The sequence below is a fragment of the Macaca fascicularis genome, chromosome 10, assembly GCF_037993035.2.
Source record: "Macaca fascicularis isolate 582-1 chromosome 10, T2T-MFA8v1.1".
In the NCBI taxonomy this organism is placed as follows: Eukaryota; Metazoa; Chordata; class Mammalia; order Primates; family Cercopithecidae; genus Macaca; species Macaca fascicularis.
Window position 1 is genome coordinate 53,295,227 of NC_088384.1, and position 23,408 is coordinate 53,318,634.

Sequence of the window (23,408 nt, forward strand, 5' to 3'; positions counted from 1 at the left end):
CAGTTTACTATAATATGCATTTTGAAATGAATATGAGCTTTATTATAATGTGTTTGTCAGAAATATAAATATTACCAAAATAAATATTATCAATGATAAGCAGAGATATTAGAACATTCATCTTGTTAGTGAAATTACTATTCTCAGTCATATTTATTGAAGTGTAATTTAAATACAAATATTTACAAATTTATTCTACAATTTCATGAGTGCTAACTAAAATATGCAGTTCTGTATGATCACAGTCACAATTACAATAGAGATTAATTCCATCACCTCCCAAAATTCTTTCTTGTCCTTTTCTAAAGAAAAACTTTCTGTTGCCCCAAATAAAAATTAACTTTTTTCTTAATTATTAAGATTTTAAAACCCAAGCTGACATATGTACATGTGTGTGTGAGTGTCTCTGTGTGTGTAGAATCAGATACTTAAAGTAAAAAAAATTAATATGTGTCAGTTGTACTTTAAGATAATTTAAGATAAAATGACATTATAAATTATCATGGTGCTTCTAAAGCAGCTCCTTGGGGAGTGCGGGGGAGAAAGAAAAAGGAAAACTTAGATTTTTGTCCTGTGGCTGAGAGAAAAAAAAAAAAAATGACAGGAAAGAGAATTTACCATTTTATGTTTTGTAACTCATGAATGTACATAGAGTATAATAAAAATTTTTGATCTAATATTTAAACTTCGTGTTTTACATCAGGATAGAGTGGTTTTCAAAGCTTTATCATATGATGTTGATGGCACATATGCAAGAATGACTATAAATAGGAACAAGCTTTTAGGACATTTGCAATAAAATATTGATAGCAATAGAGAAAATTTTCAAGTAATGCCCAAAGCTAAACACTAATAGAATCAGTATGTAATTGACATAGTTTGCCCATCCCATAGGTCTTAATTTCCAACTCTTGCTTGAGGAAATTGTGTTTCCGTAATGATCCTTCTACTATTGTTGGAAAAAATGTTAACTTTCATCTTTATATATTCCCAAAATTAAGTAATTGAATTATTTCCCATTATACTTCTGCAAAGTGTATACTTTATTGAAGCTCTTGCCAAATTAAAACAAACATACTAAATGTTAACACGAAATATAGTGAAATAAATATATGGTCCACATACATTATGTAAATTTATTTGTATTGTGTGTACATACACACACACTACATACACATAAGAGAAACATACTATGTATTTGTATAAAATTGTGTAGGAGATATATATATTCCATAATTATATATAAGTGAATATAGAGTATATATTTACATAAATTAAATATGAGGATATATATTCCATAATTATATATAAGTAATTATAGTACATAGTATACAATTATGTAGGATATATATATATATATATATAACCTATATATGAATTTCTGTTAAAGGAATATTAAATAGTGGCCTGAATATCTAAATACATTTTAACCGCAGATAAATTTTTAATTATGTATTATTGATTTTCATGTATTTTCCCATTAATCTTGTAAAATTTAATGATGAAATCCTTCAGTCCATTACTAAAGTATCTAATCATATTTAAAACATTTTCTATGTGATTCTCAATAGATAAGGAATTTATGACTGTCTTCAGAATGGTTTGTGTTTTCCAACAATGGCCCCCCACTTTCTTTTACTTTTCTTTTCTTTTTTTTTTTTTTTTTTTTTGAGACGCAGTCTTACTGTGTGGCCCAGGCTGAAGTGCAGTGGCGAGATCATGGCTCACTGCAAGCTCCGCCTCCCGGGTTCACGCTATTCTCCTGCCTCAGCCTCCCAAGTAGATGGGCCTACAGGCGCCTGCCACCTCGCCCGGCTAATTTTTTGTATTTTTAGTGGAGACGGAGTTTCACCGTGTTAGCCAGGATGGTCTCGATCTCCTGACCTTGTGATCCTCCCGCTTCGGCCTCCCAAAGTGCTGGGATTACAGGCGTGAGCCACCCTGCCCAGCCCAATGTCCCCCTTTTTTATACCACTCTACAAACACTTATTTTCCAGAGTATTAAATTAAGCATTAAATCTATACACAAATCAAATTTAGAAATCCATCATCATGGCCGGGCGCGGTGGCTCAAGCCTGTAATCCCAGCACGTTGGGAGGCCGAGACGGGCGGATCACAAGGTCAAGAGATCGAGACCATCCTGACTAACCCGGTGAAACTCTGTCTCTACTAAAAAAATACAAAAAAATTAGCCGGGCGAGGTGGCGGTGCCTGTAGTCCCAGCTACTTGGGAGGCTGAGGCCGGAGAATGGCGTGAACCTGGAAGGCGGAGCTTGCAGTGAGCTGAGATCCTGCCACTGCACTCCAGGCTGGGCGACAGAGCCAGACTCTGTCTCAAAAAAAAAAAAAACAAAAACAAAAACAGAAATCCATCATCATTTAGTCATCTGAGGGAAGATGAGCTTTCTTCATAATGAAGACTTCTAATTTTTATGTATTAGGAAACCTTTGCCTTTAAATCTGTATATTTTTACATAAGACCTTGATTTTAGAAAGCATATTTTAAGCATTGAATGGGTAATGTATTAACTCAGAAAAATCTGATAATCTCATTACAGTAATTAGTTTCAAGCAATATTCTATAACTCATTCTAAACAAATGAAATGGTTAACAAAATGAGATATGAGTAAGTAGAGAGCCTGAGGACTTCTCTGGGCATAGGTCTCAGTCAGACCCAGAAGGAAAAGCTCTGGCCAATTAGACATCACTGCTGGGGATAGGGAACAGTTCAGAAAGAAGAAACAAAAAAATGAAATTAATTGAAAGCAATTTGCAACAGATTCAGTACTTATTACCTGAATGTGATGTGAAATCTGGATTGACTGTTTCCAATGTTTCTATTCAGACTATGATGTGAAATGGGTGTTATGAAACATCTAGTGAAAAAACTTTATATTCTATTCTGGTAACAGTGTGAAAGTATATCAGCAAATTCTTTCCATTGTGCCTGTACCTTTCTTTAATGATATTCCCTTAATTTCAAATTTCAGATCTTCTCACCTCTCATAGACTAATTTGTATTTTTTAAATCAATACTTTCTCTACAGCAGATAATTCCCCAGTACATGTTTTAGTATCTCTGGTTTCAGCACACACACTCAAATAGATGCAGAATTTTATTTTTTCCTTGACTTATGTCACTTGTAGTTTCTAAATTTTGGGGCATTCTGTACACACACTCATACAAAAATGTATATCCAAGAGTTTCCTACACCTGCTTTGTCTCTTGCCATATATTTTGTCACAGGTCAACCCACTGCAATCTGAATTTCATACTTTCCAGACCACTAACTCAAACAATCCTTACTGATGTCTCCAATGAGTACTAACAATCAAATTATCAAATCATTCAAATTATCTTAACTTTTTCTAACTAGCCTACTTAGTCCTAGAATAAAATTAAAGCTCCTCATCAGAAGCCAAAAGGAGTTCAGCTTCTAGCTGTTTGTCATGTCATTTGATACCATTCCTCTCTTTGCTAACTTAGAGCCACTACACTGACATCCTCTGTTTGCCTCAAAATTCAAAAATCAGAAAGTTGAAAAATAATGTTCACATGATCACAAAGGATGGAATGACTTTAATTTCATTCTATGTTTCCATTCAATTTTCTAAGCTTAAAACATTTGGAGCAATTTTTGCCTTCCAGTTCCTCATATGAATTTGAAACCTTAGAGGGATGCCAATGGCATTTTATGGAAATTTGCTTCATACTTGTGAAAGAGAGAGGGCCATAGGGCCATGCTAACCCCATGAGAAATAATTGTGTCAGTGCGATTTTGACTAAAACTGAGCTACTTCAAAATTCAATGGTATATATGACTTTAAAGAAAGAAAATTAAGCAGTGTTTTTTCTGTAAATAATATTTAAAGACATAAAGCCTGATAATGCTGAAAATGATGATACTTATGTTCAGATTTTTAATCTTGAGTAACAATTTTTGAGTAATGAAATATATCCATAACCTGTGTTCAAGGTAGTGAAGTCCCTGACATTTTTTGAGTTCAAAGTTTTTATGAATGATTGGCTTGTGAGGTGAGCTGATGCAGCCTTTAGCAGCCTACAGTGAATGCAACCCCTGGATAAGAGTGTCTGTAAGACAGAGAGAGTTTCTTGTCCTAATGAGGTCAAGTTATGCAATCCTGCATAACTATTTCATTCTCCAAGGTAGGGGGTGATGTAGAGTAAAGTCTGATGATTGATGTACTTGAAATCTGAAAATATCTATTTGAGCCTGACTCCGCTAGTTTGCAGCTATGCTTTGTAACTTTGGGCATCACCTCTGAGTTTCAGATGCTTTATCTGAAAAACAGAAAATAGTACATTCCTTAAGTCTCTTCTTTGCTTAATAGGAAGATCCTACAAAGCATTGGCAAACTTGCCCAGCAGTAGAACATGATATAAAAATAAGTTTTGTTTTGTTTTGTTTTTTACTAATAATGTATTCATGGACACTGATCTTTGTTCTTGCAGTTTGAACACTTTGGGGTATATGGTAGGCACTATGTTTGGATCGTAGACATGATGAAAACATCAGAAACATTCTGGATTTTTGGTGTGGGGGCTGCGGAGACTAAAGTGGGGACTGAGATATCTTCCTTTTGTTTTACTAACTAATCTAAGACAAGTGAGGCAAAGATCCACCTGTGATGAAGAACCCACATGGTTTGGATAGACATGGCTTTCAGTTATCTCTCTTGTTCCCCCAGTGCTACAACCAACATTTTAAATTTTCCCCAACGTACTCAGCAGAAAGTCCTGAATTCTCATTTTCAGCTGCTAGGAAGTTCTCTTATCCATTTGGATTTTACCTTATAACTATGATTAAAATATTTTCTGTCATATATATACAACCAGCTTTCCTTCCATTTTAATTTTGATCAAGCCAGCCAGGACATGGTCTAATACTCAGTAGAGAAAACAGAAAAACACATAACATAGACTCTTTGAATTTAAAATAATGAATGCTATGATGCTCCTTACTTTCCTTTCCCTGTTTTGCCAATCGAGTAAAAAGCACAGTAATGGAACTAATTCATCAAGTTAAAGACCTATCACATAATTATCTATTCATTTCATTATTCTGTGCAATCCATTCTCAAGTGCAGTTGAATATATCACTATCATATGACATGATTTAGGTAATTTTCTCCATCTTAACTTCCATGATTTTTGCTCAAAGCACCCTGTCTCTTACTTAGTATCTCACTGTTATCCTAACCAGTCTATCTACAGGTTTTCTTGTCCCTGTACAATCTTTTATTCATGAAAAGCTGGTTTCATATTTTCAAATATTATCAGATCATATAACTTACTTGCTTAAAAAGAGCGAAACTCTGTCTCAAAGATAAAAGCCTCCACATTTCTCTATTAAATATAGGATGTAAAGTCAATCCCATGGAACAAATAATCTTGAAAGGTTTCTAGATGGTCTTTTTTTTTTTTTTTTTTCCCCGCTTCCCTACGGGTTTATTACCCCCAATCCAACCCCCAGCAAGTCCCTCCGCTCCAGCCTTCAGTCCCCCTGCTGCCCTGCCAGCAAGAGCGAGGGGCCCTTCTCGGTATCAGGATTTCTTAGTCCATGCCAGCGGCCCCTCTTGGGCAGCCAGGACGGCGTCCAGGTCCCGAGGTCCACAGCGGTCCCGGGGCTCCGGGAGCAATCCAGGCGGGCATCAGCGTGGAGGAGGCAGTGCCTTCAGTCATCGGGGGGAACAGGCCAGTGGCAACTGATCCGGACTGCCCACGCTGCCGGTGCTGGAGCTTCCATCGCCTAGGTCGCGGGGCCCACACGGGGGCAGGGCAAGCTCGGGTGCTGGCCCGGCACCTGAGCCCCCAGCGCTGCCGGGGCCGCCGCCGGCGCCCCGTTCTTCGCCCAGCGCCAGGCAGAGCTCCTTAAGCGCCAGGTTCTCCCGCAGCAGCTCCTCCGGGCGGCCCTCCAGCTCGGCCAGCTTCTCCCAGCAGCCGCCCAGGTCCTCGGGCACTGCCCGGGATACTTGGGTCCCGAAGAGCTGCCACTGGCGCGCGGCGCGCCGCCCGCGCTGGCGCTCCGCGTCCAGGAAGCAGCAGAGGTCGCGCAGCTCACGGTTTTCTGCCTGCAGAGGCCGGCTGAGCTGCTTGAGTTCGCGGATCTCGCCCAGGTGGCCCTGCAGCTGCGGATTCACCGCCTGCATGAGGCGGCCACGCTGCACCAGTGCCACCAGGCGCGCCGCCTCCTCCCTCCCCAGGCGCCGCACTATCTCCTCGTCCATCACCTCCTCCGGGCCGCCTGCCTTGGCCTCCATGGCTGGTCAGGCCGCTGGAGCATCGCCCGCCCACCACCGCGACCCAGGAGCCCCATGTCGGGCCCGGCGCCACTCAGGGTCGGGCGGGCTCCAGCTCGGCGCGCGTCAGGCAGTGCTAGATGGTCTTTTTGACTTCACTTCGCTCTGTTTCAAAGAGGTTCACCAAGTCCCAAGAAAACAGAACAGCTTTCTGCTCATTGAACCCAGAGAGCCTAGTTATACACTGAAGTTTTTATTTGTTGTTCTCTCTGCCTGGAAGAAATCTACTTTCTTTCACTCTTCAAATAACAAGATATTTTTCGTCTAGGGCTTCTTTAACCACTTCCAAATTTCTTTCTGTCTTTCAAATCTTACAGCTTTCATAACACTTGAAACCATTTTACCTAACCTGCTCTTTAAAATAGAGACAACCACTGTTTTCTTTATTTCTGGGTCTTTAATATCTAAAAGAGATGTAGTAGATCTGATAATACGGTGGGGGACAATATGAATGTATTGAGTATGTGAGTGAAAGATGTTATGCTTTTTTATGACATAAGGAATGGATTTTGGTATATTTTTAAGCACAAAAATGGGTCAGATTTGGAATTTTGTTCAACACTGAGGCAACAATGTAGAAGATGGCTTTTTGATACCTAACATTCTGATTTCATTAATTGTCCAAATGAAGAACATCCTTGAGAAGAAGTTTCGACTAAATACATAATTTCTTGACTAAGTCTTGTCTTAGTCTTTCATATCCAAAAAAATATTTCGGGATGCCACACTAGTGCAAATACCCTAGTGGATGCAATTATATACAGAATAATATTTTGCATTTTATTGATAAAAATAATTACTTTTTAAAAACACTAACATTAATGTATTAATGAAAAGCACCTACATGTACTATAATTAGAAATGAGTAAAAATCAATATTCTATAGGAATATTCCTTGACTTTAAGAAACCTAGTTCCTCTGTTTTTTATACAGTTGTCTTCGGGAAGATCACTTTGTTTAAATAAATAAAAGCATTTATTAGTGTTATAATGGGAAATAGTAAATATGATAATATTATAGAACCTGAAAAAATTACATTGACGTATGTGCAGGAGCAATACTGAACATATATGGACAGATACGAGTAATTTTAGAAGCAACCTGGATATTAAGTGAAAGAGATGTAATGATGTTTTTGGAATGATTAAAAGTAAAAGAAGAAAAAGTGTAGAGGGAGGTTTCAGGGTAGAATCCGACTTGATTAATTACTTTGAGTGAAGAAATAATTTCATATGACTGAAAGTGAAAATAGAAGCTAAATGCCTTAATTAATTTATAGATACACCAACCAAAAGTAATATCCTTCTGATAAAGTATATTAAGCAAAATTAAGTAGAATTTTCAATAAAAATGAAGACACCATCTATAGAGATTATTTATTTATATTTTAAGTCTGCCTGCCTTTAAGATGGTTTGGATATAACTCTATCCTAATGTGGGGTGTGCAGGAAATCACGTTTGATTCCTTTTAGCTTTTCCTGTGTGTAAAACTACATTTCCCTTTTCAGGCTATATGAACAATCATGCTTTGACTGTTCTTTATAATGATCAACTATTGGTTTCACATGCTTGTGCTGAAGTGGCAATGTCAGCATAAAAGAGATTTCAAGAAAAAACACATATGCAGATAAATCTGGTGAAAATTTCAACTATTTGATGGAAGCCGAAACTTTTCCCAGTTACCAAAAATGTGTCCCTTATTAATACAAACTGGTCACACCTATTAGATTTTTCTTCAATAAAATCACATATCTGATTTAATAGTTGAGTAGCTTTTGTGGAACAGCATGCTATTGTTTCAAAATGATATCGCTTTTGCATCCCTTCTCAATTTATAATATTTGTTGAAATTTTCATATTTACCTTTACATAATAAGCATTTTATTTTTTGTTCAGTGAAATATAACTCTTCTCAGAAAATTTGTACATTGATACTGTCAAAGTATACTAACATTTATGTTAATACCCTGACTTACTCTTAGATACTAAATTGTCTACTAAGTTGTCCTCTGAGTTACTAAACAATATTTTTTTTTAATTTTACAAATGTAATTTTTAAAAGTCACATGCACTTTATGTAAGAGTTTCTCAACAGCAGCATCATTGCTCTTTTAGGCTGGAGAATTATTTATTACATGGGACCTGTTTTAGGAGTTTTAGAATGTCCAGCAGCATCCATGGATTTTACTCACAGAGCCATTATCACCTCCGCACTGGTGTTAAAAACAAGAATGATTTCACACCGTGCTAAATATTCCTTGAGACAAAATAACCTATGACTGGGAGCCCGTACATTAAATAAGCTAAAATACACAGATCTTAATTGCATTGTTTAGTTTCGATAAATTCATTTTCTCATGTATCCCATCTCCTACTAACACTAAGAACATTTGTTCACCATAACATATTCTATAGTGCTGCCTTATTCCATTTATAATGGAATAAAAAATCCTTCAAAACATGGCTAATGAAATTTTAAAAACCTGTATAAGGCAAGTTAAGAAACATTATTAAAAAACATTTAAATACTCAGGAAGGTATTTAATGCTCACGGATTCAAAGAGTTAATTTAGTTAGGCAGTCCATTCTTCCTAAGTTGACATAAAAGTTCAGTTTCAATTTTATCAAATTTAAATCAAATCAACACCTGAACAGAACAGAAGCACTTTAAGAATAACAATATGAGGAGTCCTGTGGACTTTCTCCATAGAGAATCAAGTATAACTGGTTGAAATTTAAAAATAAAAAACATTTCAGAGTACTCACTATAAAAATTTTTAAAGAAAATATTACTGATATCCTAAGAGAAGGTAAAATGGTATCACATAAAGTACTCAATTCACACCACAGAAGGCAAGTAAAGAGAGGAAGATATGAAAAGAACCAAACAAGTCCCACTTTAATAAGGAGTACAAATATGGTAGATATTACTCTAACTATTTCAACAATCACTTGAAATATACATGGTCTAAATAAAACAAATTAAAAGCAGAGAAAGACAGATGTAAACATTGTCAAGTAATTATTACTACAGCAAATCTAAGAAGGTATATAAAGAACTATGTATAATGTATGCCACAACTACATAAGATGTATTTCAACTTTTCAAGGCTGTGTCAGTACTTGAAAATATTATAATAATGTAATTTACCACATCAACAGGCTAACAAAAAAATCATTGGATGATATCCATCTATGCAGAAAAAGTGTTTGACAAGATCCAACACATTTTTTCATGAAAAAAATTCATAGCATATTAGAAATAGTGGAGGATTTATTCAAATCAACAAGGAATATATTTTTAAAAAGTAGAGTTAACATCATATCCAGTAGAGAGAAGCTACATTCTATCAGCCTATGACTGGAAACAAGGCTAGTATGTCACCTCTCATGTCTCCTATTCAACATTTTGCTAAAATCCTGACTAATGCAACAAGACAAAAAAGAAAATGAAAGTTATACAGTTTGAGATGGAAGAAATAAAACTATCTATGTTCATAGATAACATGATTGTCTATGTAAAAAATTCCCCAACAATTGACCAAAAGAAAATTCAGACATGAATAAGCTGTTGCTGCAACGTTGTAACATACCAGTTTAATGTACAAAACATTGTTGCTGTTCTATATACCTTTGATAGACAACTGGAATTTGAAACAAAAAATACAATACCATTTTTAACAGCACTAAACAACGTGAAGTACTTTGGTATAAATTTAACAAAATATGTATCCCAGCACTTTGGGAGGCCGAGACGGGCGGATCATGAGGTCAGGAGATCGAGACTATCCTGGCTAATACGGTGAAACCCCGTCTCTACTAAAAAATACAAAAAACTAGCCGGGCGAAGTGGCGGGTGCCTGTAGTCCCAGCTACTCGGGAGGCTGAGGCAGGAGAATGGCGTGAACCCGAGAGGAGGAGCTTGCAGTGAGCTGAGATCCGGCCACTGCACTCCAGCCTGGGTGACAGAGCAAGACTCCGTCTCAAAAAAAAAAAAAAAAAAAATATGTATACCATCTATATACCCACTCTTTTTTTGGTCTAACTAAGAGAAAAATGATGACATAAAATTTCCCCTGGATCAGAGCATATATCGTATTTTTTGCGACATTACTGAAACTCAAGTTAACATTATAAAAGGTACGTTAATAGATATCACAATGTTCTATAGGGACAACAACTTCTGAATTGTAGGGACATGGTGAGTTCAGTAAATCCCATGAACATCTGCCTTAACAATGGCGATAAATTATGTTCTATGTAACAATACACACATTGGAGCATTATTAGATGGACAATGAAGTACAGAATAGCTCAAGAAACAATCATAAAGAAAGTGTAAGAGGAGGGAGAGAGAAAGGTAAAGCACATCTATATTCAGATTATGTGTCTATTCCAGGACAAATAACAACTTCATTTATTATCAGAAGGGTCCAGTTTTTTTCTCACCATTGATTGGCTGGTTACAGTCCCCAGGGAATTGTGATTTATCAGTAACATTTTTGGTATTTGTTCTTGAACAGTTGGACACTTATTCCACATAAAGCTTATTGAGAAATAAAACACATATAAAACCTTCATCTCACTACCGTATAAATGTGATTATTCATTAGTCCATTGAGCAAACTTTGAGGTGGTCACATAGGAAAATTGATAGGCATCTATCTTTTCCACTGAGTTACTCAGGGGCTCTTCTAGAGTGCATGTACTTTGGCAAGCATGGGACACAAACATGCTCACCGCCTGCGCATATTCTGTGAGGTACATTGAATATACTGCTTTCCCAGAATTACTTGCTACCCCTTCTCAGTCTCATCTCTTCCAAGTACGCAGTCATCTAGCTAAACAATTAACAATTGCCCAATAATTAGTGTAAATTAATTGTTCTCAATGTGAGAGGGAACAATGATGGAAACTTTTTTTTTGTTTGTTTTCACCATGCTACTGGCATTTTAGTGGGTAGAGGCAAAGGATGCTATGAAGCATCCAGCAATGCACATGGACAGCACTCCATGACAAGGATTTTCTGGCACAAATGTTAAAAATGTTGGCATTATGACACCCTTGTATAAATCTGTAACTCTGGACTCTCTTGTATTAGGGAAAAGTTGACAATCAAATGTACTGATGAAAGTTCTACCTCATGGAAATGTACGTTTCCCCTGTGTTTTATAGTTATACCTAAGAAATACTGTAATGCTACCTCAGTTTATTTTAGAAGGTCAGTTTAAGCAAAGATTATTTATATGTAAATCAAGCCTACCTCTTTTCTTTTACTTTCAACTTTTTAATGAAAATCCACATAAGTTTATAGGAAGAGCTGAGAGAGGAAGCAATGCTGCTGTCATGGAAAAATAAGAAACTACCATGTGTAACCTACTTGGTCTTTTGGATTTGAATAGGTCCTACTGCATATTTGTCCCTTTCACTTCATTATAGAGGAGCTTTGTATACTGAGATTTAAGACTTGACGAATACCGTACTAACAGATCATGGAGAATATTTAATGGTTCAAGATATTTTTGCCTCCAATTTTAAGAATATTCAGTTTTCCAGAGTCCAGTTACAAGGACAGAAATATTTCTCAAAAGGGATATGGGTTGCTCCCAGAAAGGTTCATCGCTTCACACTGAAACTCCAATAGACTAAACTTAGAGGTTTCTACTTGCCACAGAAACTAGGCAAAACATTGTGGGTATGGTGATCAGACCCGGGGAGATGAGCAGTGTGGACCTCAGCTTGAACAATTTCAAGAATCTTCTGAATACGGTTGTACTAAAAACATGGTAACTAGTTACATCAAATTTTGGCCCCAGAACTATCAAACATTTTACCTGTTTCCTGGAATGGTGTAGTGCAAAATGCATCAAATTGTATTTGAATTTGGAGGAAGTGTGTTTATATCACAAAGACTATTATACTCCATCACAGAAATGTCAATGTCTAGAATATCTATGGAGATTAGTTCCGTATTCTAGTATTTATGCCGCTTACTAAGGGATCTTTAGGTAGTCCTACTTATTGTTTACCAGGTGTATTAGTCCATTCTCATACTGCTATAAAGAGCTGCTTGAGACTGGGTAATTTATAAAGGAAAAAGTTTTAATTGACTCACCATTCTGCAAGGCTGGGGAGCCCTTAGAAAGCTTGCAATCATGATGGAAGGGGAAGCAAACATGTCCTTCTTCACTTGACAGCAGGAGAGAGAGAAGTACACAGTAAAGGGATAAAAAAACCCTTATAAAATCATCAAATCTCATGAAAACTCACTCACTATCATGAGGACAGCATTGGGGAACCGGCCCCTATTCAATTACCTCCCACTGTGTCCCTCCCAGAACACGTGGGGATTTTGAAATTATAATTCAAGATAAGATTTGATGGGGACACAAAACCAAATGATATCACCAGGTTTGATAAATTTTGCATTATCAATTTAGTAAAAAATATGATGTCCATGGGATAAAAACATTAAGCAAAATTAATTAAAATATAATAAATTGTATTACCGTATAAGTGACAAGCAAGTTAGAAATTATAAGACAAGTTTTCTGAACATTTCCTATCCAAGTAATATTCTGTATGCAATTTATCTAATGAACTGTCATTTCTTCTTTCTGTCATCACCCCTGCCAAGCCATGTTGTAAACCACTGACTTACTAAATTTTCTAAAGATTACTTCTGACTATATGGCTATCTTCTCAGAAAACTTCCTTGGTACCATATTGCTTGCAAAATAAATTCGGATTCTTCAGTGATTCCAAAATATTCATGATTTAGTCTTTCCCTGTACTTGTAGCCTACCTCTCACTATTCCCATATAAATATACCACACAGATATCATACTGGTCTTTTCATTAGAGTCTTAAGGATATTTAGGTTTTCTCTTGAGGATACTTTTTAAAAGAGTTGTATCAAAATGGGTAATTGATATTTTAAATATTCACACTGAAGAATCTTCAACCAAATTAGGTAATATGCAATTCTTAGATATAATTTCTGTAGTAATTGTTGGTAAAAGACCTTACCTCTTATGCACAAAGTCACTGTGCTCATTACTAAGAATATAGCAGGAAATATGACCAACAGATTCTTGCTCCTGTGATCTTCATTCTAGCAGGTAACATCTAAATTACATATTCAATTGCACAGCTTGTGACACAATATGTTTAATAAATGAATGGTCATGCATAAATTGTTACCAATCTGTGCTGAAATAAGTACAGAAATTGAGAAGAAAATCTTAGAGCAATGTGATATTGTCTCTGTAGCCAAGTATGTGATAAGTGGACTGATTTCATTAAAAGTTGGGGTGCTGTTAAATTTGCATGGTACTCCACGTGTGGGGTAAACTGTGTGTTATTATCAAACTGTGGAGACTGGGGAGGCTAATTTTGGCCACAGATAATTTAAAGAGTAATGATAGAACAAAATGTTTATTTAAAATTTTGTTAAGGGCAATAAATATGAACCACAAGATATATTGAAGCATGTAACCATCCGATATTTTTGCATACTTGTGAGCTGAAGTTTCATGAAGAAGTATCACCTAAAATACTAAGAACAAATATAAATTAACTAAATTATTGAGTTTGGGTATCATGGAATGAAGAAGTTTCTGAGTAGAAAAGGAGTGTATGTCAAAGCATCTCTCTAAATATTATACCTCTAAAGGAGTTTTGATGGAAAAATTGACAGCTGCTTATTATTATTTTTCTCTCTGGGTTCTGAAACTCACATTGATCAAGCTCACAGCCCATTATCTTTTTATCTTAGTTATTGTAAGCCTTATTTTTGGAGTCACTAATAAGCGTATTTTACGCTATGCCTTAGCTGACACCTTGGAAGATAATAACGAGGAAAGGTGTGTTTTTCTGAGTATAAGAACAAAGTATTTGTCTCTGGAATATGGAAACATAAATCATTCTCTGCTGAAGAAAGAATTTGATAGAAAGCCTTCCAAGAGATTATGGCTGTGGGAGTAAAATTAAAAATCATGCTTGATTAAACTCTTCACTGGTTTTCTTTGAACTATCCTAGAGAACTCATCTAGTCCTTGGAGGAGGATAGTACATTTAAAAAGGTGTATATTGAAGAAGATTTACTTCATTCATTTAACATAATCCTCATCCTAGTTGCTGTAGTAACACCTATATTTAGAGATGAATAAATAAGAAAGTATTTTACACCTTATATTCTTTATACCTGCTCTTTTTTCTTTTAAAACAAATATTTTTTTGAAATTGCTTATTTTTCATGCTGGGTTTGGGTGGTACATTTTGGCCAACATTATTTTTTAACAACTTATAATTTGATAATGTGCATATCTTGCGGTAAACTTTAAATCAACTATGCATAGCTTTTTAAATAACATGTTTATATTAACAAAAGTGATAATGGCAATTCATGTGAAGATTGTAAAAATCATAGAAAATCTATATATCAAACAAAAATCAATAAATATTAATTTTATATTTTAATAATTTTTTTTCATTTTTAATGGCTGAGCTAAAGTGAAAACAATACTTATATTGATGTTGATCAACACATCTTTCGATTATTTAAAAAATCCATTATGACAGAAGAATGCACTTTTTCATTCTTAATCCCTGATTGTTAATTGTCTTAAAAATAATTTTATTATTTAAAATTGTGGATGAACAATGGAACCAAATTAAACTTAATGGAAAATATTGCAACTTTGTTTTTCTAAAAAATACAATTAGTTTTTCAGCAAAGTTAATTTTAAGGAGTATCAATGGAAAAGAACTTCTCTCCTTAAGTGGCAGACCCAGCTAAGTTCTTGGGTGTAGATTTTCAATACTGCAGCTAGGGACAAAGGGAAAAAATAATGAATCCTACGCATGTGCATTCTAATGTTCCCTAAGAGATGGGGAATTTAATTATGCTGATCTAATTATATACAAATCTAGTTTGTCTGATTTGATTACAAAAGAATCTAGGTTTTGTGTAAGATTACTGCTGAATCGGGACTACTTTAATTTCTGCCAAATCTAGTTTGCTTGTTCTTTTCATAACTAAAATTGTGTAGCTCATAGCTACAACAAAATTAACATTTTGTTACACAGGGTATTTATCTGCATAATTCCTCTATCCAAAAAGCAAAAAAATATAATTTAAAAACGTAAAGGAAAGGCTGGAATGAGCACAAATAGTACTAAATTCATAGAGGGCAAAATAATAACTTGTAGATTTTACAGATATGAAAAATGTATTAGCTATTTCAAATGTAAATAAATTACTAGTAACTCTATGTATATTTACATCATTTATACACCCAGTGAGCCATTTATAACTTAGAGAAAAGTTATATTGTTATCAGAAATAAGTGATGGTAGATTGGAAAAGATAAACACCATGGCTTGCAAAGAAGGAATGATATCTCCAGATCCTTAGAATTTATTTTCAGCCTGGGGATACAGAGGCTTATTTGTTGGTCTCAACTCATGGTTTCTTGAGTTGCTGTCTACTTTCTCTTGTGAGAAAGTGAAACCAGGGGAAACATCTTCAGACTGTAAAACTTTCTCAAGGAAACAATTGCTGAAGTTGATTTAAGAAGGGTCTGGATAAGTCCTTAGCATATGTGCTACTTTGGCTTTCAAGAATGGGGCAAAATGGATGGGCTCAGCACGTTCTTTCTATAGCACCACATGAGTATAATTGATTGCCTCACATAGCTGTGATACCTTTTCTGAGAAGGCTAAGTAACCTTGTAGAAATAGTGACTTATCAACATCATATAATACGGTCTTAGAAAAGTAAGTTGACTTTTTTTTTACTAAAAGTGATTATTTTTTTCACCTTTAGCTGACAGATTTCAATTTGCTTCTCTAATATCTTAGGAAATTATTCTCAAAACAAGCAAATGCAAACTAACAAATAAAAACTGGCATAGAACGTGATATTATGGACACCTGGTACTACAGGGAGTAATTAATGCTTACAATGACTGGCATTAATACTCTAAGAAGCAGTATAGCATCATTAATGCAAAATATTAAATAAAATGAAAGCAAAATGGAAGGAAGGATGTAAGGAATGAAAGAAAGAAGAAAAGAAAAAAGAAAGAAAGAAAGAGAGAAAGAAAGAAAAGAAAGAGAAATAGAATCTCTACAATCCAGAAAAAAAGTCATGCAGTGTTTAACTATCATAAATATACATGAACATTATTAAAGAAAATTCCAAACTTCACAATTAACTCTCCACACTAAACAATTCACCAGTGCACAAGTGTAGAAGTATACATGTAATTAGGCATTTCATCTGACAAGCAGGAAAGCAAAGACTGCACAGAACATGTTAGAGAACTAGAAATACAAAAGAAATTGTATAAAATGTCTTCCCAACTGAAAAAAGCTTCTCTCTTTCTGTGTGTGTAAGTTATAAACAGTGGAACAATTAAAATAATACTAATTAAATATACCAATTAATTAATAAAAAAATTTAAAAAGCCACCAAGACTTATGGCTTGCACCCCCTGAAGCAGTGGCGTGAGCTGTAGGTCCTTTGAGTCACAACTGGAACTGGAGTAGCAGGGATGCAGGGAGCAGTGTCCTGAGGCCACACAGGGCAGCAGGGCCCTAGGCCTGTCCCTAAAGCCTATTCTTTTCTTCTAGGCTTTTGGGCCTATGGTGAAAGGGACTGCCTCACTGATTTCTAAAATGTCTTTGAGGCTTTTTCCCCATTATCTCAGCTATTAGAATCTGGCTCTTTTTCAGTCATGCTAATCTTTGTAGAAAGTGGTTGCCCCACATGCCACTTGAATTTCTATCCTGAAAATGATTTTTCCTTCTCTATCACATGGCCAATTGTGACTTTTCCAAAGTCCTATACTCTGCTTCCCTTTTAATTAAGTTCCAACTTCTAGTCATTCCTTTGCTTTTGCATCTGATCACAGATTGTTAAAATCAGGCACATCACTGCTTGAACATTTTGCTGCTTGGATATTTCTGCTGGTAGATACTGTAGGTCATTACTCTTAAGTTCAAGCTTCCACAGTCCAGGAGCATGACACAGTTCAGCCAAGTTCTTTGCTAAAGTGTAACAAATGTTACCTTTGCTCTAATTCCCAATAACTTTGTCATTTCCATCTGAGACCTCATCAGCCTGGTCTTCACTGGCCATATTTCCATTAGTATTTTGGTCACAACCACTTAACAAGTCTCAAGAAGTTCTATACTTTTTCGCATCTTCCTGTTGTCTTCTTTGAGACCTACAAACTCTTCCAAACTCTGCCTGGTCCCCACTAGCAAAGATATTTCCACGTCTTCAGATATCTTTATAGAAATTCCCTACTCCTCAGTACCAATTTTCTATATTAGTTTGTTTGTACAGCTATTAAAAAATACCTGAGGCTGGGTAATTTATAAAGAAAAGAGGTTTATTTGGCTCATGGTTCTCCAGACTGTAAAAGCATGGCACCCACATCTGTAGAGCTTCTGCTGAGGCCCTCGGGAAGCTAACAATTATGGTGGAAGGTGAATGGAGAGACAGTGCATCAAATAGCAACAGTAGGAGCCAGAGAGAGATAGGACGTGACAGGCTGCTTTAAACAACCAGATCTCACTTGAACACAAAGAGTGAGAGAGCTCATTTGTTCATGAGGAATCCACCCCCATGACCCAAACATCTCTCACTAGACCCACCTCCAACATTGGAGGTCACATTTCAACATGAGATTTGGAGTGGAGAAAACATACAAACCATATTAAACACTTTTGAGAAAACAATTTCTATATATCAAAACAAGTAAAAGAAAAAAAAAGCAGAAAAAGGAATAAAGAATCTATCTTATCTAACTTGTTAAGAACATTTCAATCAGTGTTTAAAACTAAAAATTCCCACAGTCGCTGAAAACCTAGCATATTCAAGACTGCTAAATTCTCAAATTAGCAATTTAACTGTGGACCTTAAAATGGATCTTGCTATTTTTTTTAAATCCATAAAGTGTATGTAGGTTGTTAGAATCTTATCTACAATACCTAGACCTGAATCAATATTCATATAAAAGGGAATTTCTACATGATTGGGAAAGTAAAGTCATACTAAATGGCTTAGTAATACCATGAGAGTTTTCTGAATTCTAAAATCACTATTTTAAGAATTCTGAAACATTTTTAAGACCCAAGAAGGGTAGTAATTTTAGAGATAAACATAAACTTTAAATTTGAGATCTATGAGAGCATTTTGCTTTAGTCACCTTTCTGATAGCTCCTCAAACTAAATCTGATAGTTATATGCAACATTAGGAATATAATTTATAGAATGGTGAGATTCTGTTTTTGAAATATTAACCAATTCTTAACACTCGATTTTTTATTACTCTTGATTTTTCTCACTTTTCTACGTTGGAACTGGCTTTATTCATTCCTCAGAAAAGGAGTGATTCAATTGATCATATAGAAAATGTAAACTTTTATAGTTGGAACTTAGAAAGCGTAAGCCCTGTGAAAAGGGAGTAAGTTCTGATGAAGACATCAGAACTAGAAGAAAACATGATGTTATTTAAATTATCAAATCCTCAGGTTACCTGGTGGGCTTTTCTGTGTTGCAGATTAGTAACAAGTAGAATTAGGAGCCAGTAATACTGGTGAGTCCTTGAGAAAAGGCTCTACGGGACATGAATGGATAGACAGACAGATAGATAGACAGATGTAGGAATTTTGAATATGAGGGAAATATTACTCCTAAATAGAGTATGAAGTGGTGGCAAAGCCCTAGAATATAAAGGGCATATCATATCTCATATCAATGATGAAATCAGACTCGCCTGAGCATGACCTGGAGAATTAACATGTTGCCAGGACATTTAAATAGTAGGACAGAAATCCTAAAGTGTCCTAAACAATCCCACGGAATATGGTGTGCTTTTTCAAAAATAGACAGATATAACTTGGGAACCACAGAGAACTCTGAAAGCAGTTAATTTTTAGCCAGATTAGAGAAAAGGTAAGAATGTGAGAAAATACAATAGTGACTTGCATGCAGCTAGGGTAAGATATTAGAACAACTCAAAATGTCTCCAGAGATGCTATCACAGGTTGGAAGAGACATCGAAGATCATACAACTAGTCCTTAAGTTCTTTACATTATGTATCCCCAAGAACTTAGACTCAACCCCAGCTATGTGATGGGGGAGATCCAAATGTATTAACATTAACTTTTTACTACTCAGAAGAAGGGAGACATAGATAGATCTTGTTTTGCATAAAATATTATGTATTCAGACTTATTTCCCCTGTACATATTATCTGAGAAACAATAATGTAATAATGTTCACTTTTAATCCCAAACAAATTATTAATGAGTCTTTTTTTTTTTTTTTTTTTGAGATGGAGTCTCCCTCTGTTGCCCAGGCTGGTGTGAAGTGGCACAATCTTGGCTCACTACAACCCCTGCCTCCCCTGGTTCAAGCTATTCTCCCGCCTCAGCCTCCAGAGTAGCTAGGATTACAGGTGTTCGCCACCACACCCAGCTAATTTTTGTATTTTTAGTAGAGACAGGGTTTCACCATGTTGGCCAGGCTGGTCTCAAACTCCTGACCTCAGGTGATCCAGCCACCGTGACCTCCCAAAGTGCTAGGATTACAGGCATGAGACACCACACCCAACCATGAATCATCTTTTATAAATGACATGTATTGTGGGAGTTCTGAATGTTTTATAAGGAGTTCATATTCAGCATTGTTTAAAAATAGTAATAGTGCTACAATATTTTAAAATTCTGAATTGGTTATAAATGATATATCTATTTGTTGATAATTTGTGTATTGGAATAAACAAAAAGTTATTTAATTTAGGTAAACTAACAAAAGTAGTTATTTTTTACTGCATAATCTGGTATATTCCCTATAAAAGTAAACTAAGAAATGCTATCAGAAATGCTATATATACACACATATACATATATATGTATATGCAAATTAATTATTTGATTCTTATATGAAGTGTTATAACACTGACAACTATTCACTTATTTTGAATACCCAGCCTAGATTGAAATGGTAATCTCTGTGGGTAAGGTTAAAATAAATACTAAAATTAATAAAACTGCAGTAAAACCATGTGCAGTTTGGCATCCCATGAGAGAATATAAGTGAATATCAATACAGTTGGGCAGTAGAATAATCTCTTAGTGTAAATGTGTTACACAACTGTGAAAAAGAATACTTCCAATGTTCTGGACATTGCTAGATAATTCTACTCTGTCTTTTGATTCTTGTCACGTATCTTTAAATCGCTTCCAATTTGGGTACAATTTTCCCAGAGATGAAGACTAAGATTCTTGTTCCTCGTATATTCTGAAACTCCATCTCAGATACTATGACTAGATTCAGGCAACGACTTATCTACCTGAATAAGATGAAAGGGCTTTTCAAAACGCCTTCAACCAATTTTAACCATCACTGTAAACTTCTGCATGATGGCCGGTATTCTAGAGTTGTTGCAAACTTACTCTGATCCACCTCCAACTATTAATTCTAATTTTTTAATGCCCTGTTTTTCCTTTTACCTGGTCCCCTAAAACTACCTTATTTTCTGACCATTTCTGGGGCCTGTTGGCCTGCTTGTCTAGTTTCAGTCTAATTTGTCAATCCCTAACATCATCAGTTAAGTTATTCATTCACTCAACACATATTTCTTAAGGACCTACCATGTGGAAGTGTACCCGTAGATATCAATTCTTGTAATTATCTGTTATTCCATCTGTCCTCCTCCTATCCATCATTTATCTGGCATCTGTCTATTGATCTACCTTTCTAAATACCTATCATCTTCTAATACTTTCAAGTTTATGAAACATATAGTTCTTTTTCATTTTGTATCGAAAGATGGCATCTACTGGTGATATTTAAAATTACTACTGAAGTAAATGAAATTCAAAGAAGTTTCTATTTTATGACAACTGAAAGTAAGTGTGAAAACAAGAAATCCTGCAAAAAAATCAAGGATAATTATGACATAAGGAGACTTTGGTCAGAATGAAAGTAAGTGTCTTTTGTGCTTTACATTTAACTTACAAGTATACCCTCTTTGTTAATACAAGGTGTTACAACTATCATGATATCTTGCTCCCTAGAAACACTGACTTTTCTCTTCCCATAGTTCTCTGCATATCTTTGTCTTTTAAATAACTGATTATGTCTAGATAAGTCTTATAAAAATAATACGGAAAAACATATGGCAAAACATAGAATATTTTACCTACTTTTATATAGTGTCTGGCCTTTACTATCATTTGCTTCCTGAATCAAATGGGTGATATTCATGCATGAAAACAAAAATAGGAATGACAAAAATCCCACTCACAGGACTAAATGACACAATCACATAATTGGAAAATAAAAGTAAAACATAGTTTTTGAGAAATTTCAGGGAGAACTACAAGGAGAATTTTAAATTTATAAAAGGGGTTTAGCATGAATTAAACTATAATAAAAATTGGAGAGGCTGAATTATTAGAGGCCCACAAAACAAGAAGAGCAAAAGAATATATGAGAATATTTAGCAAGAGTACGTGAAGTTTGGTGTGGTTGGAAATACGTGTTGTTCAAGATTGAATGAGGGCTAAAGGTAAAGTGAGAGTCTTATTCAGTCAATGGAGAAAAACTTATAGTTAGAAAAATTGTTTGTACATAGGCCAATATGGCAAAAAGAGGTGGAAAATCAGCAGTACTTGGGATAATATATGTTATATTATTTGTTTCATTATTAACTAACTACTCACAGAATGTCACCAGAAGATTGAAGAGTAAAGAATAGAGATGACAATTTAGAAATTTTCATAAAAATACAAGGTTAAATTCCGTACCAATCAACTGGAAACTTACATCTGGAATCTAGAAGAATGATCAAAGTTGGAAATAAATATTGGGGAGTTATTAGTATATACACAACAAATTATCTTTGATATTAAAAAGAAAAAATAAGTAGTAGCTAGAAAAGTATAAGGACTCAATTTGGGGTCATGACTCATTATTTTTACTTTGAAGGAAATTGGACAGTGAATAAAACTATGAAGTAAGGAAGCAGAAAAACCGAAAGAAAAGAGTGACAGAAATCAATGGAAAGTTTTTTCTACCTTTCTTCTTAATGTTAGTAATCATTAAATCAGTTATAAAAACAGACATTTTCTTTTTTAAACTATATTTTTATTGTGGTAAAATACATACAGCATAACATTTGTTATTTTAATATTTTTATATGTACAATTTACTGCCATGAATTTCATTCACAATGTTGTACAACCATCACCACTATCTAGTTCCAAAATTTGTTATCAACCCAAACAGAAATCCTCTACTATACTCATTAGGCAACAACTTCCCAATTCCTTTTAACCCCAGCCCTTGATAACTTCTAGTCTATGTTATGTCTCTATGAATTTTCCTATTCTAGATACTTCACATACATGTTCGTTCATCTAAAATGTATGCTTCTTTATGTTTGGTTGATTTCACTTAGTATATTGTTTTCAAGGTTCAACCATGTTGTAGGATACATCAATACTTCATTCCTTCTGATGATTGAATAATATTCCATTGTAATATATACCCCATTTTATTTATTCATCTATTTATAGATACTTGTATTATTGCTACCTTTTAACTATTGTGAATAATACTGCTAAAATATTGGTATGCATATATTTGTTTGAGTCCCGAATTTTAATTCTTTCAGATATACACCTAGGAGGGAAATTGCCAGTCATATAGTGATCTTATGTCTAATTTTTGGAGAAACAACCAAACATTTCTACAGCAGCTAAATCATTTCACATTTCCACCTACAACGTACAAAAGTTCCAATTTCCCCACATCCTTGCTAACATTTGTTATTTTTCATCTTCCTGATTATAGCCATCACAGAATTTTTGAAGTGGTGTGATTTTGGTTTACATGTTTTCTATTTTCTATTTCTTGAGCATTCTTTTCATGTGCCCATTGACCATAAATCAATCTGTGTTTGTTTGTTTGTTTTGTTTTTGAGATGGAGTCTTACTCTGTTGCTTGGGCTGGAGTGCTGTGGTGCCATCTCGGCTCACTGCAACTTCTGCCTCCCAG

The 23,408-nt window shown here is 35.1% G+C and overlaps 1 protein-coding gene across 1 annotated transcript; it reads right to left on the reverse strand.

Moving 5' to 3' along the window:
- Window positions 1-5,436: 5,436 nt before the first annotated feature.
- Window positions 5,437-6,380, reverse strand: LOC123567094 (coiled-coil domain-containing protein 85B-like). Its single transcript, XM_045362343.3, has one exon. The coding sequence runs from the start codon at window positions 6,282-6,284 to the stop codon at window positions 5,703-5,705; it is 582 nt and encodes a 193-aa protein (XP_045218278.2). The 5' UTR covers window positions 6,285-6,380; the 3' UTR covers window positions 5,437-5,702.
- Between the last annotated feature and the right edge of the window lie 17,028 nt (window positions 6,381-23,408).